This window comes from Coregonus clupeaformis, chromosome 24, assembly GCF_020615455.1.
Source record: "Coregonus clupeaformis isolate EN_2021a chromosome 24, ASM2061545v1, whole genome shotgun sequence".
Classification (NCBI taxonomy): domain Eukaryota; kingdom Metazoa; phylum Chordata; class Actinopteri; order Salmoniformes; family Salmonidae; genus Coregonus; species Coregonus clupeaformis.
Window position 1 is genome coordinate 54,056,874 of NC_059215.1, and position 27,615 is coordinate 54,084,488.

The window sequence follows — 27,615 nt, forward strand, 5'->3', positions numbered from 1 at the left end:
AAGTATTTGGTTTGAAATATACTTAAGTATCAAAAGTAAAAGTATAAACCATTTCAAATTACTTATATTAGGCAACCAAACGCCACAATTGTCTTGTTTTTTTAATTTACAGGTAGTCAAGGGCATACTCCAACCCTCAGACATAATTTACAAATGAAGCATTTGTGTTTAGTGAGTCCGCCAGATCAGATGAAGTAGGGATGACCAGGGATGTTCTCTTGATAAGTGTGTGAATTGGATCATTTTCCTGTCCTGTTAAGCATTCAAAATGTAACGAGTACTTTTGGGTGTCAGGGAAAATGTATGGAGTAAAAAGTACATTATTTTCTTTAGGAATGTAGTGTAGTAAAAGTAAAAGTAGTCAAAAAAATTAATAGTAAAGTACAGATACCCAAAAAAACTACTTAAGTAGTACTTTCAAGTATTTTTACTTAGGTGCTTTACACCGCTGGTTTTGAAGTTGGTTTAATAATACTTTCCTGTAGATATTTTGTCTCAAATTTCGACCAGCTGAAGGACCAACCACAAGGACAATCGGCAGAGTAAATTCAAATATAATTTTATTCAACTATCGTGACAAGGGACATAGCTTTTTTTTTGTGTGTAAATGTGAATGGCTATGCTGTACACATTGTAAAACATTGTCACTTCGGGACTAGCTACCCCCCTGCATATGCTACATACATCAGTGTTAGAGGGATTAGCCTCGGCTTTCAGGCCTCGCTCACCTTGTTTCATCCCGAAGGTGAGGTGAATTTACTTGAGGGATTTACAAGGTGAGGTGAACTTACTTGAGGGATTTACAATATTGAATTGCGAGAGAGACCTTTCTGAAGGCCTATAGATATAGTAGTTGGTTCATGCCACAACCTCTACCTTGGGGTCTGGAACCTAATGGCATGGTGTACTTGTCTTAAAAATGCACCGTGAGGTCTGTAGTTAGATCCTAGCTCCTGACTTTCTCATGTCTCAATACAAATGAATTAGTGGCAAGGATTTGGGGGGACTGAATCATCTTCTTGAGCAATCCAGCAAACTTTCTTCAATTTTCCCCTTTCCTTTCAGAATGGCGCCAATTCTCTAGTGTGTGTGCGTGGATGTGAGTGAGTGAGAGAATTCCACTACTGGTTGTACAATCAAACTCCAGTCCATGGCGTTTCACTCAGGTATTGCATGTGCTACAGTATGTGTGCTTAGAAGTGTGTCTGTGGATTTCCCTCGATCACTCAATAAGATTTGACCAATCACAGAGGGTTCTTATGACGAACTTCCTGCTTATGTTTTTCTCGTCATTAAACTGTTGGACATTGGGCTTCTTCGACATTGCAGACGACTACGGACTGACTGGTCTACAAATCACCTTGCATCATAAATAACTACTCATTATTATTTGTAGATCAGTCAATCGGCCACCATTTACCCACAATGCATCATTGATTTGATGCTCTCGAACACGGCCATGGACTTTAAAGGCTGAGACGGTTTAAAAGCGCTAACAATTTTTTAAGTATTTGCCTTGAGTACGCAGCTGTCATAAGCCGAATGAAACAGCTAACGTGGAAGCGTAGCCTAGTGTGTAAGTATAGGGGTTGATTTTGTAGTAGTCTGTCTCAAGGACGTGGAACGGGGAGACGAACTCGAGTAGCGAGCGAGAAGGGGACTCGATTAATTTTTAGCTAACATTACGGATAGTTTAGAGTGGATATCAAGTATGTCTTGACTAGAAAATACTTATAAACATATCCACTGCAGCACACGATTTTCAGGCCTCGTCCAATGGAAGATGGTGTAGCTAGTTCCGTAATCTCTAAACCTCATCTGACAGCTACGGCAAAAGGTGAGACAATTTACCCCACGCCGTATTCTATTTAGTAAAATGATTATGGACGTTCCACTTTGGAATTTGAACAGAATCGTTTGGTTCATCGCTGCGGAACTCTAATGTGAGCGAATGTTTGTCTTGTCCACGTTTACTACTTCAGTTTTTCTCTGTTTTCAACAGCGGGATATTTTCTCGATTGAAGGGAATATATGGGATCGCAAGGTAACTATCTAATAAATCATATTTATATACACTTGTTTCATATGACTGTCAGAGGTAAAATGTAGCCAACAGCCAAACGTGTTGATAGATAAGAGTATCGGATTGAGCTAGTCACCGTTTCCGTTGTTTACCCAGTCTGTGTTTCAGAACAGCGGATACGTTCCTTTCAGCAGTGCCGCGATTACAACTGTCTGCCAGCCTGTTGTAGCTTTGATGTGTCCTGCGACAACTGACACCAAACACACACTCTTTAGCAGAATGATAACACTCTCCATATGGAAACAAACACGTTAGCTACACAGTTGTTACTTTGTAACGGTTTGCGACTAGCGATATTCCAACGTTCTAACAGGTCTGTTGCCTAGCCGTGCATGAACCTTGCAAAGATATTTATAACTAACCCAATATAGTTTGTGTGTTGTTTACAGTGGGAGCAAATGAAGTATAGTGGCCAGAACAAGCAAGGAGGTGTGCAAAGCTTAAATAAAGGTGAAATAAAAAAAAGCCAAGCAGGAGTTAGCGAGATCCTATTGGTGCATTGTAGCATGTGTTTGCATATTTCCGTTAGGACCTTGCAATCCTTCTAAAAAATGCCATTTTTTAAAAACTTTGGCAAAGCGCGAAGTCTATAAAACAGTGCACTGTGTTGGTAACATATTCTAGTTTTGGGAACAGAAATTGATTGAGATTAGATGTTTCATAGATGAGAAAATGTGCAGAATGTTGGCCCATTTTCACCTAGTTCCATCCTCTCCCACTACCCGCGACTGGACTTCCTCTCACTACCATATTGTGAGAAAACGTTCTAAATGGATGCTTCAGCTTTATAGCCCCTGTGACGTATCTGGATTTTCCCTTCTGTCTGTGGAATTGTCAATTTTTCGCCGCACATCCCGGCTTCTGTGTACCAGACCTCCTTACTAGGTAGCGGGGGCAACACCGATAGACAGTGTCCTTCGCTCCCGCCTGCCGAACCCCTACTGTACTGGAGCGCCCCACCCTCCTGCCTGTCCTAGCTTAAAAATGAAGTATAAAGAGGGGTTCCTACAAAAACAGGAATTCCCACATGCTGGAACGCCCCCAATTGCACCCTTCTCCATGCATCATAGGTCGAATAGCAGCGAGGTACCAGCAGAAATAAGTGATTCTATCAGATAACAGTTTCGAGAACATCCACAATTCAATGTTTTGACCTGGCTGCATGCTTAATTTTTACTCTAACAGTCCATATATGCACACTGATTGGAAGTTGCATACAGGCAATGCATGGGGTTCTCATATCTCATTACTTTGTCATGATTTCACGATTGTCGTAGTAGGCTAGTAAGCTCACACTGTATTGCATTGTTACACTGTTATGGCTCAGATTTAGGTAAAGAGTAGGGGGAGTCAATTACATTATGTCCATTTAAAGTTGATGAACTGAAGTTGGAGTCATTTAGAATATGAGAGTAGCCAAACTCACTGATCCCATTAAAGGATCTTTCTGATGTTGGCTATTTAAGTTCAGTATTTCACTTGACATGTTTTATTTTTGTGAGTGGCTTGCCTTGAACACAAGCCACTGTTGATTATGAGGGGGCTGTATGAAAATGTCTCTCTCTCTCTCTCTGTCCTCTGTGTCTCCTATGCAGTTTTTCAACAGAAGATGAAACACATTAGAAACTTTGTTTGAAAGAGAGCAACCCGGCTCTACGTATTTTACTGGTTTGTGACTGACTGACACCGCCCCCGGTTAGAGTGGAATAAAGCAGCCCAAGAGTTGACACACAGGGAATTTGTGTTCACACACAGGAGAAGATGAACATGGGGATGGTTCTGAAAGGTGCAGAGAAAGGAATAATGAATATTCACATACAATGGATAGAGCAGTGAATGGACATGAATGCGCTAGAACCATGTAATTGCATAGAAGTACAATAGCACAATATGAAGGACTCCATATGATAATACACTGCAGCAATAAACAGTAGGTTATTACACAGCAATACTTAATATCAAGGACTGTATCTACTAAGCATATATTACATTGTACAGTGGGCTAATGACTAGCATGTTTGCTAACAAGGAATAAACAATGGCAGTGTAAGAAAGGACTGTGTTTACATGAAGGTAAGTAATCTAAAGCAGAGCTACAATTAAAGGAGACAGCATACATGCATAACATAGTAATTGTTAAATTATGACTACTTATAGACTCACACAAAGCCAAGTTAAACAACAACTACAACTTTGTGTACACTCATCCCATGCACATAATGCCACCCACGATAACACTGTCAGGCTCAGGGCAATATTTATTCCCTTGCGGGAGCGTGTAACGGACCTGTCTGACCAGTGCAGGGCTAGCTATGAGCATCTGACATTAGGAACACCTTTTGCCCTCAAAACAGCCTCAATTTGTCCGGGCATGGACTCTATAAGGTGTCGAAAGCGTTCCACAGGGATGCTGGCCCATGTTGACTCCAATGCTTCCCACAGTTGTGTCAAGTTGGCTGGATGTGTTTTGGGTGCTGGACCATTCTTGATACACACGGGAAACTGTTGACTGTGAAAAGCCAGAAGCGTTGCAGTTCTTGACACACTCAAACTGGTGCGCCTGGCACCTACTACCATACCCTGTTCAAAGGCACTTAAATATTTTCTTGCCCATTCACCATCTGAATGGCACACAAACACAATCCATGTCTCAATTGTCTAAAGGCTTAAAAATCAATCTTTAACCTGTCTCCTCCCCTTCATCTACACTGATTTGAAGTGGATTTAACAGGTGACATCAATAGTTTTCACCTGGTCAGTCTGTCATGGAAAGAGCATGTTCCTAATGTTTTGTACACTCAGTCTAAACAACAGACACACACACTGGCAGGGTTGCCAGGTCTAGCTAAAATGTCTAGCCCGTTGACCTCTGACAACCCACTGAAAACTAGCCCAACATTCTTTTCCGCAGCAAGAGAGGCGTTGCCACATTTATCCAATAAACCCTTTTTCCATAACGTTATCGAGTGAATTAAGAAGGAATATCGACTTTAATTTTTTACGACTTAGGCTAAGAAGTAAAATGTGGTTTTCCATCAAAATAATAATTATTGAGAGTTTAAGAATGTCACAAGAGAAAATATAAATCACCCTTATTAAACTCTCCAGATCATTGTCCATCAATGGATGTCGATTTAACTTGTTTAGACTGCTATTGTAACAGTGTTGCTTCCGTCCCTCTCCTCGCCCCTACCTGGGCTTGAACTAGGGACCCTCTGCACACATCGACAACAGTCACCCTCGAAGCATCATTACCCATCGCTCCACAAAAGCCGCAGTCCTTGCAGAGCAAGGGAAACAACTACTTCAAGGTCTCAAAGCGAGTGAATTCACCGATTGAAACGCTACTAGTGCGCACCGCTAACTAGCTAGCCATTTCACACCGGTTACACTATGATTAAGCAATAAGGCCAGAGGAGGTGTGGTATATGGCTAATATACCACATCTAAGGGCTGTTCTTAGGACATAGCTGTGGTATATTGGCCATACAGTGCTGTGCAAAAGTATTTGCCCCCTTTCTAAGTTTCTCTACTTTTGCATATTGGTGATACTGAATGTTATCAGATCTTCAACCAAAACCTAATATTAGATAAAGGGAACATAAGTGAACAAATAGCACAACAATTACATATTTATTTCATTTATTTCATAAACAAAGTTATGCAACACCCAATTCCCCTGTGTGAAAAAGTAATTGCCCCCTTACACTCAATAACTGGTTGTGCCACCTTTAGCTGCAATGACTCCAACCAAATGCTTTCTGTAGTTGTTGATCAGTCTCTCACGTCGCTGTGGAGGAATTTTGGACCACTCTTCCATGCAGAACTGCTTTAACTCAGTGACGTGTGGGTTTTCAAGCATGAACTGCTCGTTTCAAGTCCTGCCACAACATCTCAATTGGGATTAGGTCTGGACTTTGACTAGGCCATTCCAAAACGTCCAATTTGTTGCTTTTGAACCATTTTCATGTAGACTTGATTGTATGTTTTGGATCATTGTCTTGCTGCATGACCCAGCTGCGCTTCAGCTTCAGCTCACAGACGGATGGTCTGACATTCTCCTGTAGAATTCTCTGAGACAGAGCAGAATTCATGGTTTCTTCTATTAAGGCAAGTCGTCCAGGTCCTGAGGCAGCAAAGCATCCCCAAACCATTACCACCATGCTTGACCTTTGGTATGATGTTCTTACTGTGGAATGCAGTGTTTGGTTTTCGCCAGGCATTACTGGGATCCATCTCGTCCAAAAAGTTGACTCAAGTTTGCCAAAAAGCACCTGGATGATCATCAAGACTCTTGGAAGAACGTTCTATGGAAAGATGAAAGTATAACTTTTTGGACGACATGGTTCCAGTAATGCCTGGCGAAAACCAAACTCTACATTCCACAGTAAGAACATCATACCAAAGGTCAAGCATGGTGGTGATGGTTTGGGGATGCTTTGCTGCCTCAGGACCTGGACGACTTGCCTTAATAGAAGAAACCATGAATTCTGCTCTGTCTCAGAGAATTCTACAGGAGAATGTCAGACCATCCGTCTGTGAGCTGAAGCTGAAGCGCAGCTGGGTCATGCAGCAAGACAAGGATCCAAAACACACAATCAAGTCTACATGAAAATGGTTCAAAAGCAACAAATTGGAAGTTTTGAAATGGCCTAGTCAAAGTCCAGACCTAATCCCAATTGAGATGTTGTGGCAGGACTTGAAATGACCAGTTCATGCTTGAAAACCCACACGTCACTGAGTTAAAGCAGTTCTGCATGGAAGAGTGGGCCAAAATTCCTCCACAGCGACGTGAGAGACTGATCAACAACTACAGAAAGCATTTGGTTGGAGTCATTGCAGCTAAAGGTGGCACAACCAGTTATTGAGTGTAAGGGGGCAATTACTTTTTCACACAGGGGAATTGGGTGTTGCATAACTTTGTTTATGAAATAAATATGTAATTGTTGTGTTATTTGTTCACTTATGTTCCCTTTATCTAATATTAGGTTTTGGTTGAAGATCTGATAACATTCAGTATCACAAATATGCAAAAGTAGAGAAAATTAGAAAGGGGTAAATACAGCACTGTATACCACAAACCCCTGAGGTACCTTATTGCTACTATAAACTGGTAACCAACGTAATTAGAACATTAAAAAGTACCTTTTTGTCATTTCCGTGGTACACGTCTGATATACCATGGCTTTCAACCAATCAGCATTCAGGGCTCAAACCACCCAGTTTATAATTGTAAATAAATCCTGTTTGCACATGTGCATAACTATAGATAAATCCCACAGGAGAGTGTGAGTGATGCAAGTTGGACAGAGGATCTCAATCTCTGTGCAAGAAACACTTGGAAGAACATTAAAAAACAAATGTTAGGCTATTTTTCTGGCAATTGTGCCGTTACGTGCTAGATGTTGAGACTACAAACCGTTATAAATGGCATATTTGCGAGATTGACTTGTTATTTCAATAGACATAGGCTACTGACTAAAATCTGGGTTTATAATTGCAATTCAATTTTGCCATGGTTTACTGAGCAAGATGCAGGTAGCCTATAGCCCCTGATATGCCAACATCTCATTTCAGGGAAAAGTCCACAATGAAACTGACATTAAATGTGGAGAAGTATACATTTGCAATAGAGCTGTGACCATGATCACAATTAATAACTTCTAATTTAATTAACTAAACATGGCCACATACATGTTATTCAATCGTTGCACCCACACTGCTCGTGCCCTTTAACTAGCGTCTGCGTGGCCAGGCGCTAAAATAGAAATCGGTTCTAATTGTGACGCTCAACGCGCTGCAAGTCCTGCCTCTCCCCATTTGGTTTTTAGGAGCATATACCCATGTGGGTGATTGAAAGATGAACTGAGGTCCACACTCCAGTCCAGTTGGTGGTGGTAATGCATCTTAAAGTTGGTTGCCAACCGACATATAAAGTCCAAAGAAGGAGAAGCCTGAAGGAAGCCTGAACTTGGTGTACCATTTTATCTGTGGATTAATTGTTGGAGTAGAGGACCTTGTTCATTTCAGGTAAAATAACAACCCAATGTTTATATCCCAGGACAAATTAGCTAGCAACAGCAAGCTAGCTAGCTAAATTGCCATAAATGTTTAATGATTTTCGACCTGTCCCCAAGTTAATATAGTTGGTTCAGAGTTCGTTTTGATATTTCAACCTGCGTGTCCTGATCTTGTCTGCTGTGGGAGGAGAAAAGTCGCATTAGAATGCAGTTAAATTTATCTAAAGAGCTCTTGTGTGCCTAAAGTCGTTTTCCAATGCTTTGTCGCCATTATATCAGTTATATCGCGTTAATATGTTTTATGGAAAAGGGGTGTCTCCATAATGACCAATCTAAATAGCCTACCTACAACTGGTCAACAGTTGTCATGAAGTGCGCGAATGCTCCTCTTGACTCAGCTGCCTCTGCTGCAGCACTCTCTCAACGCACACACCCCCCTATGGCCCTCCCCCTCTCCACCACTCACTCACTCACTCACTCACTCAGTAACAGCCTGCTCACTAGCTGATAGTCAGCAGCAGGTCACAGATATCTATACATATACACACACACACCCACCCAGTACCAGTCAACAGTTTGGAAACACCTACTCATTCAAGGGTTTTTCTTTATTTTTTTTTACTATTTTCTACATTGTAGAATAATAGTGAAGACATCAAAACTATGAAATAACACATGGAATCATGTAGTAACCAAAAAAGTGTTAAACAAAGCAAAATATATTTTATATTTGAGATTCTTCAAGTAGCCACCCTTTGCCTTAATGACAGCTATGAATAATTTTTTTTTACATTTACGTCATTTAGCAGACGCTCTTATCCAGAGCGACTTACAGTTAGTGAGTGCATACATTTTATTTTTTTATACTGGAATCGAACCCACAACCCTGGCGTTGCAAACGCCATGCTCTACCAACTGAGCTACATCCCTGCCGGCCATTCCCTCCCCTACCCTGGACGACGCTGGGCCAATTGTGCGCCGCCCCATGGGTCTCCCGGTCGCGGCCGGCTATGACAGAGCCTGGTTTCGAACCACTGCGCCACTCGGGAGGATGAGGTAGTCACCTGGAATGCATTTCAATTAACAGGTGTGCCTTGTTAAAAGTTAATTTGTGGAATTTCTTTCCTTAATGCATTTGAGCCAACAGTTGTGTTGTGACAAGGTAGGGGTGGTATACAGAAGATAGCCCTATTTGGTAAAAAACCAAGTCCATATTATGGCAAGAACAGCGCAAATATGCAAAGAGAAAAGACAGTCCATCATTACTTTAAGACATGAAGGTCAGTCAATCCAGAAAATTTCAAGAACTTTGAAAGTTTCTTCAAGTGCAGTCGCAAAAACCATCAAGCGCTATGATGAAACTGGCTCTCGTGAGGACCGCCACAGGAAAGGAAGACCCAGAGTTACCTCTTCTGTAGAGGATAAGTTCATTAGAGTTACCAGCCTCAGAAACCGGCAATTGATTGCAGCCCAAATATATGCTTCACATAGTTCAAGTAACAGACACATCTCAACATAAACTGTTCAGAGGAGACTGCGTGAATCAGGCCTTCATGGTAGAATTGCTGCAAAGAAACCACTACTAAAGGACACCAATAAGAAGAAGAGACCTGCTTGGGCCAAGAAACACGAGCAATGGACATTAGACCGGTGGAAATCTGTCCTTTGGTCTGATGAGTCCAAATTTGAGATTTTTGGTTCCAACCGCCGTGTCTTTGTGAGACACAGAGTAAGTGAACGGATGATCTCTGCACCGTGAAGCTTGGAGGTGTGATGGTGTGGGGGTGCTTTGCTGGTAACACTGTCAGTGATTTATTTAGAATTCAAGGCACGCTTAACCAGCATGGCTACCACAGCATTCTGCAGCGATACGCCATCCCATCTGGTTTGTGCTTAATGAGACTATCATTTGTTTTTCAACAGGACAATGACCCAAAACATACCTCCAGGCTGTGTAAGGGCTATTTGACCAAGAAGGAGAGTGATGGAGTGCTGCATCAGATGACCTGGCCTCCACAATCCCCCACCCTCAACCCAATTGAGATGGTTTGGGATGAGTCGGACCGCAGAGTGAAGGAAAAGCAGCCAACAAGTGCTCAGCATATGTGGGAACTCCTTCAAGACTGTTGGAAAAGCATTCCAGGTGACTACCTCATGAAGCTGGTTGAGAGAATGCCAAGACTGTGCAAAGCTGTCATCAAGGCAAAGGGTGGCTACTTTGAAGAATCTGAAATATAAAATATATTTTTATTTGATTAACACTTTTTTGGTTACTACATGATTCCATATGTGTTATTTCATAGTTTTGATGTCTTTACTATTATTTTACAATGTAAAAATAAAGAAAAACCCCTGAATGAGTAGGTGTGTCCAAACTTTTGACTGGGTAGGTATGTATGTATGTATGTATGTATGTACAGTTGAAGTCGGAAGTTTACATACACTTAGGTTGGAGTCATTAAAACTCGTTTTTCAACCACTCCACAAATTTCTTGTTAACAAACTATAGTTTTGGCAAGTCGGTTAGGACATCTACTTTGCATGACACAAGTAATTTTTCCAACAATTGTTTACAGACAGATTATTTCACTTATAATTCACTGTATCACAACTCCAGTGGGACAGAAGTTTACATACACTAAGTTGACTGTGCCTTTAAACAGCTTGGAAAATTCCAGAAAATGATGTCATGCTTTAGAAGCTTCTGATAGGCTAATTGACATCATTTGAGTCAATTGGAGGTGTACCTGTGGATGTATTTCAAGGCCTACCTTCAAACTCTGTGCCTCTTTGCTTGACATCATGGAAAAATCAAAACAAATCAGCCAAGACATCAGAAAACAAATTGTAGACCTCCACAAGTCTGGTTCATCCTTGGGAGCAATTTCCAAACGCCTGAAGATACCACGTTCATCTGTACAAACAATAGTACGCAAGTATAATCACCATGGGACCGCGCAGCCATCATACCGCTCAGGAAGGAGATTTGTTCTGTCTCCTAGAGATGAATGTACTTTGGTGCGAAAAGTGCAAATCAATCCCAGAACAACAGCAAAGGACCCTGTGAAAATGCTGGAGGAAACAGGTACAAAAGTATCTATATCCACAGTTAAAAGAGTCCTATATCAACATAACCTGAAATGCTGCTCAGCAAGGAAGAAGTCACTGCTACAAAACCGCCATAAAAAAGCCAGACTACTGTTTGCAACTGCACATGGGGACAAAGATAGTACTTCTTGGAGAAATGTCCTCTGGTCTGATGAAACAAAAATAGAACTGTTTGGCCATAATGACCATCGTTATGTTTGGAGGAAAAAGGGGGTAGCTTGCAAGCCGAAGAACACCATCCCAACCGTGAAGCACGGGGGTGGCAGCATCATGCTGTGGGGGTGCTTTGCTGCAGGAGGGACTGGTGCACTTCACAAAATAGATGGCATCATGAGGAAGGAAAATTATGTGGATATATTGAAGCAACATCTCAAGACATCAGTCAGGAAGTTAAAGCTTGGTCGCAAATGGATCTTCCAAATGGACAATGACCCCAAGCATACTTCCAAAGTTGTGGCAAAATGGCTTGAGGACGACAGTTGAGGTATTGAAGTGGCCATCACAAATCTCTGACCTCAATCCTATAGAAAATGTGTGGGCAGAATTGAAAAGGCGTGTGCGAGCAAGGAGGCCTACAAACCTGACTCAGTTACACCAGCTCTGTCAGGAGGAATGGGCCAAAATTCACCCAACTTATTGTGGGAAGCTTGTGGAAGGCTACCCGAAACGTTTGACCCAAGTTAAACAATTGTAAAGGCAATGCTGCCAAATACTAATTGAGTGTATGTAAACTTCTGACCCACTGGGAATCTGATGAAATAAATAAAAGCTGAAATAAATCATTCTCTCTACTATTATTCTGACGTTTCACATTCTTGAAATAGTGGTGATCCTAACTGACCTAAGACAGGGAATTCTTATAGTATTAAATGTCAGGAATAGTGAAAAACTGAGTTTGAATGTATTTGGCTAAGGTGTATGTAAACTTCCGACTTCAACATGTATGTATGTATGTATGCATGCCTTGGCGGTGCAATTTAGAAGTAGCCCAAAAACCCGCGACCAATACAGTGAGGGGAAAAAAGTATTTGATCCCCTGCTGATTTTGTACATTTGCCCACAGACAAAGAAATGATCAGTCTATAATTTTAATGGTAGGTTTATTTGAACAGTGAGAGACAGAATAACAACAACAAAATCCAGAAAAAACGCATGTCAGAAATGTTATAAATTGATTTGCATTTTAATGAGGGAAATAAGTATTTGACCCCTCTGCAAAACATGACTTAGTACTTGGTGGCAAAACCCTTGTTGGCAATCACAGAGGTCAGACGTTTCTTGTAGCTGGCCACCAGGTTTGCACACATCTCAGGGAGGGATTTTGTTCCACTCCTCTTTGCAGATCTTCTCCAAGTCATTAAGGTTTCGAGGCTGACGTTTGGCAACTCGAACCTTCAGCTCCCTCCACAGATTTTCTATGGGATTAAGGTCTGGAGACTGGCTAGGCCACTCCAGGACCTTAATGTGCTTCTTCTTGAGCCAATCCTTTGTTGCCTTGGCCGTGTGTTTTGGGTCATGGTCATGCTGGAATACCCATCCACGACCCATTTTCAATGCCCTGGCTGAGGGAAGGAGGTTCTCACCCAAGATTTGACGGTACATGGCCCCGTCCATCGTCCCTTTGATGCGGTGAAGTTGTCCTGTCCCCTTAGCAGAAAAACACCCCCAAAGCATAATGTTTCCACCTCCATGTTTGACGGTGGGGATGGTGTTAAATTATAATTATTATATGCCATTTAGCAGACGTTTTTATCCAAAGCGACTTACAGTCATGTGCGCATACATTTTTACGTATGGGTGGTCCTGGGGATCGAACCCACTACCCTGGCGTTACAAGCGCCATGCTCTACCAATTGAGCTACAGAGGACCACATAGGCAGCATTCCTCCTCCTCCTCCAAACACGGCGAGTTGAGTTGATGCCAAAGAGCTCGATTTTGGTCTCATCTGACCACAACACTTTCACCCAGTTCTCCTCTGAATCATTCAGATGTTCATTGGCAAACTTCAGATGGGCCTGTATATGTGCTTTCTTGAGCAGGGGGACCTTGCGGGTGCTGCAGGATTTCAGTCCTTCACGGCGTAGTGTGTTACCAATTGTTTTCTTGGTGATTATGGTCCCAGCTGCCTTGAGATCATGATCATTGCAACTCCACGAGGTGAGATCTTGCATGGAGCCCCAGGCCGAGGGAGATTGACAGGTCTTTTGTGTTTCTTCCATTTGCGAATAATCGCACCAACTGTTGTCACCTTCTCACCAAGCTACTTGTCGATGGTCTTGTAGCCCATTCCAGCCTTGTGTAGGTCTACAATCTTGTCCCTGACATCCTTGGAGAGCTCTTTGGTCTTGGCCATGGTGGAGAGTTTGGAATCTGATTGATTGATTGCTTCTGTGGACAGGTGTCTTTATACAGGTAACAAGCTGAGATTAGGAGCACTCCCTTTAAGAGTGTGCTCCTAATCTCAGCTCGTTACCTGTATAAAAGACACCTGGGAGCCAGAAATCTTTCTGATTGAGAGGGGGTCAAATACTTATTTCCCTCATTAAAATGAAAATCAATTTATAACATTTTTGACATGTGTTTTTCAGGATTTTTTTGTTATTCTGTCTCTCACTGTTCAAATAAACCTAGCATTAAAATTATAGACTGATCATTTCTTTGTCAGTGGGCAAACGTACAAAATCAGCAGGGGATCAAATACTTTTTTCCCTCACTGTACATTTTCACCCGCGACATCGTTTTCAAAGTAGCCCAATTTGCAGCGAACATGGCAACACTGCACGCTGGAACTTAGTCCCACAGCGTCCTCGGCAGGGGGATTCTGTAACATTGTTTATCATGCAAATGTTAACAATTGCAATCGCTGCATTATGTGACATGTTAGTCTCTCTGTGTTTCCTGTACATTTTCCTCCCGGTGCAATAAGTTTAGCATGACACATTTTCCTTTGATGTGGGGCTTGAATACGTGTCTAATGGTTTCTCTTGTGTTTCCCTATTCAGTTTCATCGGATGAGATGAGTGGGGGGCAGGGTGGTGACGAGGTGCTGGTGTCCCAGGCGGTGTGGGACTACCTGGCCGCCGCCGGCCAGCCCTGGCTCATAGACTTTCAGGACAAGCAGGGCTTGAGTGCCGGCATCATCCGCCGAGGGGAGCGGGGAGGCTGCTGCGCGGTGCGGCTACGGCCCGTAGAGGGATCCCGTTCTGGGGGAGGACCCAGGATGATGGACGAAGGACCAATCTCCAACGAGACCCGCAAGGCCTTCATAGACTTATGCCGCTGCGCCCGGAAAGAGATGAGCAAACAGGAGACGGGTCCTAAGCGGAAGAGGTCCCTGCTGCCCTGTGTTGGGGTGGGGGTCCTGGAGGGGGGTGGAGAGGGCAGCCTGCTACCACCTCAGCCTCCCCAGCCTAGACGCTCTCAGAGGCAGCAACAGAGGTATAAGAAGCCAGCGGAGGATGAGGCCTGTATGGTCCTCTCCAACTCCATGAACTCCATGTCCCACAATGCATCAGGACAAAGGAAGCAGGACAACATGGAGGTCAGCTGCAGTATGATGGCCTCCTCTCATAACCACTCCCACAGTGAAGCAGATGACTACACCTCATGCTCCATCTGCATGGGCGACATGGTGGAGAGGACGACGCTGGAGAGGTATAGCTACTTATTTAACTTTTTGTGTTCAGTAATTCTCAAGGTTTTTACAAACGATGAAATGTGTCAGCCTTCATTGCTATTGATGATATGTAATGTTTTCAAAATGATATGTGAAAGTGTTTTCTGTGTCTCTCTCTTTCACTCCCTCCCCCCCCAGGTGTGGCCACGCATTCTGCCGGTTGTGTCTGGACCAGGCCTTCAAGGTGAAGAGAGCGTGTCCTGTGTGTCGTCAGGTGTACGGCCAGCTCATAGGGAACCAGCCAGCTACCGGGAGTATGATGGTGGATAGAGAGCCAGATCTGGAGTTGCCGGGACACGAGGGCTACGGGTGTATCTGCATCATCTACAGCTTCCCACCTGGTCTACAGGCGGTGAGTGTGTGTATATGACTAAAGACACAAGGAAGGGTATGTATATAAATGGGAACTAGTAAGAAGTTTTGCTCCAGTCCACTTCCAGGGTTTTGGTGATGTCCACTTCCAGGGTTTTGGTGACGTCCACTTCCAGGGTTTTGCTGACGTCCACTTCCAGGGTTTTGCTGACGTCCACTTCCAGGGTTTTGCTGACGTCCACTTCCAGGGTTTTGGTGACGTCCACTTCCAGGGTTTTGGTGACGTCCACTTCCAGGGTTTTGGTGACGTCCACTTCCAGGGTTTTGCTATCTCTGACACAGTATTTACATTGCTAACCATCTCTCTTTAGTATACTCTTTAGTGTTTTATGTAACACATTTTTATTTGTGTCGAATACAGCAATGTTTGCAAATCCCAGCTCTCCATTTTTATACTTGGATCTTTCAATGAAACAGTCCGTGCTTGAAGTAATGTTATTGAATGTCTATACCACTTTACTTCATTTTTGTGGATATAATTGTTCCTGTTCTTTTCTAACATTCCTCTGAATTCTGCCTGGGTCCTGCAGCCAGAGCACCCTAACCCGGGGGTGAGGCACCCTGGGACGTACCGCGTGGCTTACCTCCCAGACAGTCCAGAGGGGAACCGGGTCCTGGGCCTGCTCCGCCGGGCCTTCGAACAGCGCCTCATCTTCACCATTGGGACCTCCATGACCACAGGAATGCATAACGTCATTACCTGGAACGACATCCACCACAAGACCTCCATATGGGGCGGAACATACTGGTATGGAAACAGATGTCTTTACTGAAGGCTAATGGAAATTTAAGTATGTTTGTGAGATGTGACAAGTGGTGTTTATATTTTTGTGAAAAAAGCTATCGATGACTGCTTGCAACACACACAGAAGTCAAATAGAATCATATGGCTTTAGTTTGTTCTAATGAGATGTAACAGAAAAATATTTTTTTCAATTTTATATCAATAGAAAGCTATCCATGTTTTGAGCATGTGGGGTTAAATTGTGATTACTGTCGTGCATTTGCTCCTAGAAGGCACTATCGCTGTTCCAGCGACTACAGCAACTCTCAATGACCTGCTGATGGTTAATTTCTCCTGACAGCTTTGGCTACCCAGACCCCACTTACCTGGTGAGAGTGACCGAGGAACTCAGAGAGAAAGGCATCACTGCAGACTGAACCTACAGATTCTAGAATGATTCTTCTAGGAACCTCTGGCTGTCCTGTCCTGTCCCGCTGCTGATGGATGCTAGGCTGCAGGCTCCTTGACCTAGACCCAGCAGGGCAGCGGATGAATACGAGATGTGACTGGGCCCCACAGCAAGCCACAGGAGTACGGCCCAGTGGAGGCCCACTTTATGGGGGGAATCCTAACTTCCACTTCAGTCGAATTTTCAATTAATCATGCATTGATGTCAATGGGAGACCATTCGACTGAAGTGGAAATGAAAATGTGTCTAAAGTGGAATTTAGGCTTCACCCTTATGTTCCTATGTTAGTTATGTATCTTCTGAGTTCAGCTCAACCCAGCAGCACTTTGTGTGGAAGAAAACATTCAAATGAGTGCAGTGCATTCTCTATGTGAGCTGTTTTTGGCTGCACTCATCCGGGTATTTATCATATAGTGATTCATAATGTGGAGGTACATACTACTTAAATATTATTTTGAAACCTATATTAATGCTTATTCCCATGCTGGGACACACGTTCTTTATTTACCTGTTAAAAGCACACATGATTTGTGGTCTGTCCAGTACGTTCATTGAATAATTATATTTTTCTTTATATAATTATGTTAATGATAACCTTTTACTTACACTGTATTAAGACAGTACCCGAGATAGTTGGTGGCAGGCAGAATAGTACTGTCTGCTTCAATAGAAAGCTTCTAAAGAAATAATGTAATTTCTCTAAAATGCGTTGCAATCTAAAGCACTCAGCCACTTTGGCAAGGAGGGAGTGAGTCTGTCAGTTGTTCAGTCAGTATTGGAGGGCGAGTTGTTCTCTGCATAGAATAAGAATGATCCTTTAGAATTAGAATGATCATTCTAATTCTATGGTTCTCTGCTTCCACTTCAGGGAACTGGTCGATGGAAGAGTGCTCTGAGCAAAGCCAGGCAGGCGTTAGTCGTTAGCAGTCGTGAAGCTAATAGCCTGGTAGCTATAAGTTGATGTCAATTTGCTTAGAGCCCTTCATTTCCCTTTTGATCTTCCTCTCCTTTGATTTCTTCTCCTTTTTACTTAAATGGGAAGAATGTTTTCTATTTGATGTCTCTGCTGCACCGTTCGGTTCTAGCTGATGATGCAGGAATGTCCAGATAGACTGACTACTAAGTATGAGGTTCATTGTCATTCCTGACCGTCCCTTGCGCTCTCTCTCCTCTGTTGTTTCTCTACTCTAAGACGTTATCCCTCCCAGGACCAGGGCCTGTATTCACAAAGTGTTTCAGAGCAGGAGTGCTGATTTAGGATCAGTGTGGCCTTTTTAAATCATAATGAATTAGTAGAGACCCTGATCCTAGATCAGCACTCAGACTCTGAGAAGCTTAATGAATAGGAGAGCAGGTTTTGACCTGAGTTCAGTTCAGTTTGATGTCCAGTCAGTCAGTCAGCCAGTCAGCACTCCTCATTTTCTAATGACCAGATTTACTTGATGATGTCAAAGGAGAAGGGCGTGATGTCGAACCACTTAAACCAAATCAAATGCACAATAGGGCTGTATAATTATTACCTCTGCCCCTGGCTGTGTCTAAAATGGCACCCTATTCCCTAAATAGTGCAAAAGTGCCCGTAGTGCACTATATAGGAGCCATAGGACTCTGGTCCAATGTAGTGTAGGGAATAGGGTGCCATTTTGGACGCAAGCCCTCTCTTACCAGGAGACGTTGTTTGATGATTGTCTCATAAATAATGAGGTATCTATCTGCTGTAATTCACATTTGTCTTCTAAAGGAATAATCTAGGATTAACAAAATAGGTACCCGTAATATGAAAATGTTGAGGACAATCCTGAAGTCCCTTATAGCGGTATTGTCGGTGATGTATTTAGTTCCCTTGTTTTGATACTTTTATCTAATTGTCTATTCAAGTTTGAAGGCAGTGGATCATGTTGATATTAATTCATGATAAGTATGTCTTTAGTAGACTGTCAAATTGTTATTTGGGGGGTCTATATATATATTTATTATTATATATATATATAATATGTATACTGATGTGTATCTGCATGAGTTTTTCAGTTATAAACAGTCAATGTAGTCCAACAACGTAGCCTCACTCACAAATGATCAAGCTGTGTGTGAAAGAGTCATTTTGCAAAGTGATCTTTTGATGAGAAGAATATGCATATAGGTAGTCTAGCGCAGGGCTCTCTAACCCTGTTCGTGGAGAGCTACCCTCCTGTAGGTTGTAACTAACCTGATTCAGCTTATCAACTGGCTAATTATTAGAATCCGGTGTGCTAGATTAGGGTTGGCGTGAACCTACAGAACGGTAGCTCTCCAGGAACGGTGTTTGAGAGCCCTGGTCTGGTGACTGTAGTCTGTGTTAACGTCTCCTATGAATTTGTTTGCAGTCAGATGTGAAAGAATATACTATGCCCATACATTCATTAAAAATCCCTTTCCTTGACTGTATCCCAAATGGCACCCTATTCCCTATAGAGTGCGCTATAGGGCTCTGGTCAAAACTAGTGCACTATATAGAGAATAGGGTGGTCATAAGTACACTATTTAGGAAATAGTGTGCCATTTGGGACGTAGACCTTTTTTTCCCATCACCTCTGTTTTGTATTTTTCGTTTAGGGACCAACTGAAATATCTTTGGGAGACATGAATAGTAGTTTAAATCAAGCTACCGTGCAAATATTTCTATGCAGTAAACTAAGTGAACTGGGTGTTGGGGTACAGGGGAATAAATAAATACTGAAAATAATTTCACATTGCAAATTGATTGTTAAAACGAAAGTTCAAGTTTTGCTTTTCTAATTGTGTTGATTCGTATTTTATGAGTCTGTTGATATTCAAAAATAATGAGGTTTACATTTTAATACTTGAATAAAGGTTGTGTTCTGTTGGTGGTATTCATTGTGTATTATTTATTACTATGTAAATAGCATCACATTGTAAAGATATTACATTTATGATCATGTTTTTCACCCCATTATACAGCAAAAGTTATAGCAAGACTATTTTACTTGTGTTTCATTGTAGCATGCTTGTACAGTAGGCCTAGGAGCAACGGGTGACAGTGCATACGGAAAGTATTCAGACCCCTTGCCATTTTGTTACATTACAGCCTTATTCTAAAATGGATTAAATTGTATTTTTTCCCTCATCAATCTACACACAATACCCCATAATAACAAAGCAAAAACTGGTTTAGAAATTTTTGAAAATATATAAAAAATACAAAACTGAAATATCACATTTACATAAGTATTCAGACCCTTTACTCAGTACTTTGTTGAAGCAACTTTGGCAGTGATTACAGCCTCAAGTCTTCTTGGGTATGATGCTACAAGCTTGGCACAACTGTATTTGGGGAGTTTCTCCCATTCTTCTCTGCAGATCCTTTCAAACTCTTGTCAGGTTGGATGGGGAGCGTTGCTGCACAGCTATTTTCAGGTCTTTCCAGAGATGTTCGATCGGGTTCAAGTTCGGGCTCTGGCTGGGCCACTCAAGGACATTCAGAGACTTGTCCCAAAGTCACTCCTGCGTTGTCTTGGCTGTGTGCTTAGGGTCGTTGTCCTGTTGGAAGGTGAACCTTCGCCCCAGTCTGAGGTCCTGAGCGCTCTGGAGCAGATTTTCATCAAGGATCTTTCTGTACTTTGCTCCGTTCATCTTTCCCTCGAGCCTGACTAGTCTCCCAGTTCCTGCTGCTGAAAAACATCCCCACAGAATGATGCTGTCACCACCATGCTTCACCGTAGGGATGGTGCCAGGTTTCCTCCAGACGTGACGCTTGGCATTCAGGCCAAAGAGTTTTTAATCTTGGTTTCATCAGACCAGAGAATCTTGTTTCTCATGGTCTGAGAGTCTTTAGGTGCCTTTTGGCAAACTCCAAGCGGCCTGTCATGTGCCTTTTACTGAGGAATGGCTTCCGTCTGGCCCCTCTACCATAAAGGCCTGATTGGTGGAGTGCTGCAGAGATGGTTGTCCTTCTGAAAGGTTCTCCCATCTCCACAGAGGCACTCTGGAGCCCTTTCAGAGTGACCATCGGGTCACTGTGTTCTTGGGGACCTTCAATACTGCAGACATTTTTTGGTACCCTTCCCCAGATCTGTGCCTCGACACAATCCTGTCTCGGAGCACTACGGACAATTCCTTTGACATCATGACTTGGTTTTTGCTCTGACATGCACTGTCAACTGTGGGACGTAATATAGACAGGTGTGTGCCTTCCCAAATCATGTCCAATCAATTGAATGTACCACAGGTGGACTCCAATCAAGTTGACAAACATCTCAAGGATGACCAATGGAAACAGGACACACCTGAGCTCAATTTCGAGTCTCATAGCAAAGGGTCTGAATACTTATGTAAAAAATATATTTCTGTTTTGTAATTTTAATACATTTTGCAAAAGTGTATTAAAACCTGTTTTCACTTAGTCATTATGGGGTATTGTGTGTTGATTGCTGAGGATTTGTATTTATTTAATCCATTTTAGAATAAGGCTGTAATGTAACAAAATTAGGAAAAAGTCAAGGTCTGAATACTTTCCGAAGGCAACGTGAATATATATATATATATATATATATATATATATATATATATATATATACTAATTCATCTAAAGTATATGACTGTTTATTGAGCAGTCAATAAAATCTGTTAATTAATTGTTTCAATGTACAGAATGTCCTTGTTGGGTATGACAGAATCCATACCTCCATGCCATTCTCCTACCCCACCAGAGGGCGATACTCTCCTCCAAAATAACAGGAGCGTGCTTGGTATGCAGCTTCACCAGCGCCAAACCCACTCTCTACAACACTATACAACAGTGCCCCCCCACACCCCAGTCTCCATAGCCCAAAGTGATGGAGAAGAGCACAGCATCTGCCATAGAGAGTATTGTATGAGTCATGTGTTTCTATGTGGCTCAGGGCAGCGTTAGCATTAGCATCTGTATTATGAGACCAACACAGAGACCCCCATATAGGGTTGCAAAATTCCAGTAATTTTCCCACAATTCCTTGGTTTTCCAGAAATCCCGGGTTGGAAGATTCCCAGAAACAGGAATGAATAAGCAGGAAATCCGGTAATCCTTCAACCAGGATTTCTGGAAGATCTGGGGATTTTGGAAAAGTTACTATAATTGTGCAACCCTTCCCCCATATAATTAAATAGAACATCCATTTTATGTATCACTATGGACACCCCCTTCTAATGTCATAATATTGTGTAGTTGATACAATTTCTTGATTTAAAAATGTAATATTTATACAGGATTTCTATGCTTGTAAGGTTAATGTGACTTGATGTCTCGGTAATGACTGCTGATGTTCATTAACGAGAGATTCTGGCAAATAGTGGAAATCTAACAAATATGAAAATGTCCAACCAAAACCAATTGAAACACAGCGGACCACTATCATATCCAATGAGTTACTAAATAGACTTGTCTGAAAAATAAAAAAAGAGTGACATCACCACCTGTATCCATCCACTCTTCTCTTATGACCTGGCATGAATGCCATATAGCAGTCTATAGCAAAAGACTCTCAGGGAAACTGGCACGCCTGCTCCCATATGCTGAACTATGATTGGTCACTGACCCTATATCCACTACATAACCCAACCACAAAGGCTCACTGACCTGTGTGTGTGTGTGTGTGTGTGTGTGTGTGTGTGTGTGTGTGTGTGTGTGTGTGTGTGTGTGTGTGTGTGTGTGTGTGTGTGTGTGTGTGTGCGTGCGCGTACATGCATGCAAGAGTGTGTGTGTGTGTGTGTGGGATGGAGGGGTTGGGGTAGAGTAGAGTAGGGGCATCGTAGAGTATATGGCCTGGCTGGCACCGAGGTGCTGGGGGCATTTCTGTGGCATCTGCTGCTCTCTCAGAGCTGGGCCATGCCCATCTGTTCTGGTCAACCCAATCCTTTCTCCTCGATTTATCTATTCGTCCATCAATCATCTCCTCCGTCCATCATTCATCTCCTCCATCCTTCTGTCCATTTCTCTTTCCCTCGCCCTCCCTCATTCAATCTATCCATCCATCTATTGCTCAATCTCTTTGCTCAATCATATCTCTCTCCATCAATCTGTCCCTCATCCCTCTCTCATATCATCTCTCTCCCTTCCTCTCTCCCTCCCTCATATCATCTCTCTCTCCCTCCCTCATTTAATCTCTCTCTCTCTCCCTTCCTCTCTCCCTCCCTCATATCATCTCTCTCTCCCTCCCTCATTTAATCTCTCTCTCTCCCTTCCTCTCTCCCTCCCTCATATCATCTCTCTCTCCCTCCCTCATTTAATCTCTCTCTCTCTCCCTTCCTCTCTCCCTCCCTCATATCATCTCTCTCTCCCGCCCTCATTTAATCTCTCTCTCTCTCCCTTCCTCTCTCCCGCCCTCATTTAATCTCTCTCTCTCTCCCTTCCTCTCTCCCTCCCTCATAGCATCTCTCTCTCCCTTCCTCCCCCCCATCTCCCAATTCCCCCGACCTTTCTCGTCAATATCTATAAACTGGCCTCAAATATAGACAGAATGGGTAATGATACTATAATTGCTTGTGCGCTTGCACACATTTCATTGCAGAGTCCATATGATCTGTTACACATATACAGTACGTAGTAGTAACCATGAATTAATACAAACATAACATGGCTACCTAGAATCTATTTTCATTGTAGTGGCAGCCAACCTACATTTTAACACAAAATATTACATTTGAAAGACTAAAATACCACCCCAATCTGACTTCCCAAACCCCTCTTTCTATCTCTAATGCATTTAATTCCAATGGTTTATCTGTTACTTAAACATTCATTTCTTATGATCTGAATATAATTCTGAATATGTCCTGTATAATATCTATTTTTCAACTCTATTACTTTTTAAGAGCACAAACTGAATACAGGGCTTTGAGTCCCCATGCAGTTTGTATTAAAATTGAATGTGGGGATTTGATTTGTGTTGCTCTGTCTTCAGTCTCCTCTCCTCTGTTCTCTACCATCTTTTATCTCCTGCCCAACCCAGGCACTTTCACCCCCTGTCGTCATCCATCTGTGCCTTCTGAGGACAGAATTATTCACATGAAGCCAGAAATATAAATATGTCTAGAGTATATGCAGAGTAGAGTAATATTGTTGGTGAGTGTGTTATGAATGCAATGTCCAGAATAGAGTAGGCTACAGTAGGCTATCGTGTACACAATGGACTGATCCTTGTGAAAGCGTGTTCCATGCCGTGAACAAGCTTCCAATGAGCAGACAAGGAGTTCGTTGACAGGCAGACTGATTAGACTACTGTGGCTGTTTGAGGAATAATTCATTTCAGACTAGGGAGAATGTGTCGCAATAGAACTGATTTGAGTAACTTAGCAACACCTCAATGATCAAGACATCGGCCCCACGGCAGTCTCAGTGAAAATGTGTCAATTACTGGGGTATCATTATAATGAGTGCCATGATATAATCTGGCTGGGCTGAGCTACTCAAACAGTCACCAGACAGGTCGGAGATGACTGAAAAGTCAGTGTGACAGTTCAGAGCCTGTTCCTGTGTCTGTACCACCCAGCCCAAATCCAGTTGGCAGGTTTGATGCCAGCAGGGGAACACGGTGCAGACTGTCTTTTTTCATATTTTAGAGGAATTTGAGAAAGGTGTGTATGTGCCTGCCTGCCTGCCTGCATGTGTGTGTGTTTTACAGTAGGGTTCTCTCCTACTATCTCCACTGAGCTCTTTAATTAGACTAGGCAAGGCTGTGGGGAGAGGAGAGCCCTGGCACACTGTCTGCAAGCCTGCCTGCCAGTCTCTCTCACTCACGCCCTTCCTGCCTCTCCCTGCCTGTCTCTCTCTCTCTCTCTCCCTCTCTCTCTCTCTCTCTCTCTCTCTCTCTCTCTCTCTCTCTCTCTCTCTCTCTCTCTCTCTCTCTCTCTCTCTCTCTCTCTCTCTCTCTCTCTCTCTCTCTCTCTCTCCCTTCCTCTCCCCCCCTGCCTCTATCTGCTTTGTCTCCTCCTCCTCCTCATCCTCAAGGTACTGGAGCACCCCTGACAGATAACACAGGACCCCAGACAGATATCACAGTGTAGCAGGACCCCAGACAGATATCACTGTGTAGCAGGACCCCAGACAGATATCACTGTGTAGCAGGACCCCAGACAGATATCACTGTGTAGCAGGACCCCAGACAGATATCACTGTGTAGCAGGACCCCAGACATATATCACAGTGTAGCAGGACCCCAGACAGATATCACTGTGTAGCAGGACCCCTGACAGATATCACTGTGTAGCAGGACCCCAGACAGATATCACAGTGTAGCAGGACCCCAGACAGATATCACTGTGTAGCAGGACCCCAGACAGATATCACTGTGTAGCAGGACCCCAGACAGATATCACTGTGTAGCAGGACCCCAGACATATATCACTGTGTAGCAGAACATGTTTCACTGTCTTTCACTTTACTGAAATTATATTTTGTGATGCTAGTACAGGTCATTATGTATAGCTAACCTCATGTGTGATAGACAAGTACAGGTAGGCATCCGTATTGACTGCGTCATGACAAATGCTGTGCAACAATCACGATGAGGGATACCTACCTTGTCCCTATTTATTTATTTTCCTCAACGTTTGCTACTTGTCTTCCAGGGAGTGGACTGGCCAACCGTAAATCTACAATCAGAGCAGTGTGATGGAAACAAGATGTATTGGGCTGTAAAAGTCTGACTAATGTCAGTAGGAGGATGAATACTGTGTGACTCATATGAACAAAGGCAGATTGTATTGGCCCAACAGAGCCATAAAACCAGGAGGGGAATGAATTGTTGACAGATAAGTAAATTGGCTAGCTGTGACAGAGGTGGTTCGGTGAACCACGCTCATACGATGAGTAACATTGCCTGAGACCTGGCTGAAGACTTCCCGAGTGGGGCAGTGGTCTAAGGCAGGGATGTAGCTCAGTTGGTAGAGCATGGCATTTGCAACGCCAGGGTTGTGGATTTGATTCCCACAGGGGGCCAGTATGAAAAATAAAAAAATGATGTATGCACTCACTAACTGTAAGTCGCTCTGGATAAGAGTGTCTGCTAAATGACAAAAAAAAGGAAAAAAAAAAGACTTGTGCGAACTCCCCAAGCTTGTGTAATGCCTAGGCTTTAGCTCCGCGGGCTAACACAATACAGTATGTTAGCGGAGACAGGCTGGAGACGGATTTGAACACTGTTTCCTAGTCACTAGGGAGGAGGGTTATTATATTAATTGACTTTTGTATTTTGATTTACAGTAAGTTGTCTTAAGTGGATAACCTTAAGGTGTGAAATGCAACGTCTGTCTCTGGAATGATTATATGATTAGGTGATACTTCTGAGTTCTGACTCGACCCCTGGAAGCATCTGGTCCCCTACAAGGGGTCGTGGCTCCCCCGAATTTTCTCTGCTCAACCAACCAAATAGCATGGAATACACCTCTGTCTTGGCTCCTCCTATAGCCGTTCATTATCTCACTATCTCTAGAATGTTATTTGCTCATCCACTCAAATAGCATGGAATACACTTGTGTGACCATCTCACTATCTCTCACTATCTCAAAGAATTGACATCTACTGATCGGCTCAAACGGCACGGAATATAATACCAGCATCCTGAATACAGACATGGGACATTGCTCCTATAGCCTCTCGCATTAGTTCACTATCTCAACTATCTAGCTAGTCAAATACAGTGGTGGAAAAACAACCCAATTGTCATACTTGAGTAAAAGTAAAGATACCTTAATAGAAAATGACTCAAGTAAAAGTGAAAGTCACCCAGTAAAATACTACTTGAGTAAAAGTCTAAAAGTATTTGGTTTTAAATATACTTAAGTATCAAAATTAAATGTGATTGCTAAAATACAGTGGGGGAAAAAAGTATTTAGTCAGCCACCAATTGTGCAAGTTCTCCCACTTAAAAAGATGAGAGAGTCCTGTAATTTTCATCATAGGTACACGTCAACTATGACAGACAAAATGAGGAAAAAAAATCCAGAAAATCACATTGTAGGATTTTTAATGAATTTATTTGCAAATTATGGTGGAAAATAAGTATTTGGTCAATAACAAAAGTTTCTCAATACTTTGTTATATACGCTTTGTTGGCAATGACACAGGTCAAACGTTTTCTGTAAGTCTTCACAAGGTTTTCACACACTGTTGCTGGTATTTTGGCCCATTCCTCCATGCAGATCTCCTCTAGAGCAGTGATGTTTTGGGGCTGTCGCTGGGCAACACAGACTTTCAACTCCCTCCAAAGATTTTCTATGGTGTTGAGATCTGGAGACTGGCTAGGCCACTCCAGGACCTTGAAATGCTTCTTACGAAGCCACTCCTTCGTTGCCCGGGCGGTGTGTTTGGGATCATTGTCATGCTGAAAGACCCAGCCACGTTTCATCTTCAATGCCCTTGCTGATGGAAGGAGGTTTTCACTCAAAATCTCACGATACATGGCCCCATTCATTCTTTCCTTTACACGGATCAGTCGTCCTGGTCCCTTTGCAGAAAAAACAGCCCCAAAGCATGATGTTTCCACCCCCATGCTTCACAGTAGGTATGGTGTTCTTTGGATGCAACTCAGCATTCTTTGTCCTCCAAACACGACGAGTTGAGTTTTTACCAAAAAGTTCTATTTTGCTTTCATCTGACCATATGATATTCTCCCAATCCTCTTCTGGATCATCCAAATGCACTCTAGCAAACTTCAGACGGGCCTGGACATGTACTGGCTTAAGCAGGGGGACACGTCTGGCACTGTAGGATTTTAGTCCCTGGCGGCGTAGTGTGTTACTGATGGTAGGCTTTGTTACTTTGGTCCCAGCTCTCTGCAGGTCATTCACTAGGTCCCCCCGTGTGGTTCTGGGATTTTTGCTCACCATTCTTGTGATCATTTTGACCCCACAGGGTGAGATCATGCGTGGAGCCCCAGATCGAGGGAGATTATCAGTGGTCTTGTATGTCTTCCATTTCCTAATAATTGCTCCCACAGTTGATTTCTTCAAACCAAGCTGCTTACCTATTGCAGATTCAGTCTTCCCCAGCCTGGTGCAGGTCTACAATTTTGTTTCTGGTGTCCTTTGACAGCTCTTTGGTCTTGGCCATAGTGGAGTTTGGAGTGTGACTGTTTGAGGTTGTGGACAGGTGTCCTTTATACTGATAACAAGTTCAAACAGGTGCCATT

At 42.8% G+C, this 27,615-nt stretch overlaps 1 protein-coding gene across 4 annotated transcripts; it reads left to right on the forward strand.

Annotated features, from left to right (window-relative positions):
• The first annotated feature begins 1,315 nt into the window (after window positions 1-1,315).
• Window positions 1,316-19,316, forward strand: dtx3 (deltex E3 ubiquitin ligase 3). Of its 4 annotated transcripts, XM_041845476.2 has the most exons (8): window positions 1,316-1,576; window positions 1,753-1,837; window positions 2,003-2,044; window positions 3,679-3,869; window positions 14,215-14,866; window positions 15,027-15,240; window positions 15,791-16,008; window positions 16,346-19,316. In XM_041845476.2, exons 4-8 carry the CDS (start codon window positions 3,845-3,847, stop codon window positions 16,419-16,421), a joined length of 1,185 nt encoding a protein of 394 aa, XP_041701410.1. In that variant the 5' UTR covers window positions 1,316-1,576; window positions 1,753-1,837; window positions 2,003-2,044; window positions 3,679-3,844; the 3' UTR covers window positions 16,422-19,316. The 4 variants fall into 4 exon arrangements, with proteins under 4 accessions (XP_041701410.1, XP_041701411.1, XP_041701412.1 ...); XM_041845477.2 differs by lacking the exon at window positions 3,679-3,869 and having other exon boundaries at window positions 1,317-1,837; XM_041845478.2 differs by lacking the exons at window positions 1,316-1,576; window positions 1,753-1,837; window positions 2,003-2,044; window positions 3,679-3,869 and adding an exon at window positions 7,955-8,113.
• Window positions 19,317-27,615: the final 8,299 nt, after the last annotated feature.

Coding starts and splice junctions, on each gene's coding strand:
- dtx3 (XM_041845474.2), top strand. CDS start 10,207: ATGTGGGAACTCCTTCAAGACTGTTGGAAAAGCATTCCAG. Junction 14,867..15,026: donor GAGAGGACGACGCTGGAGAG/GTATAGCTACTT, acceptor CTCCCCCCCCAG/GTGTGGCCACGCATTCTGCC. Junction 16,009..16,345: donor ATATGGGGCGGAACATACTG/GTATGGAAACAG, acceptor TTCTCCTGACAG/CTTTGGCTACCCAGACCCCA.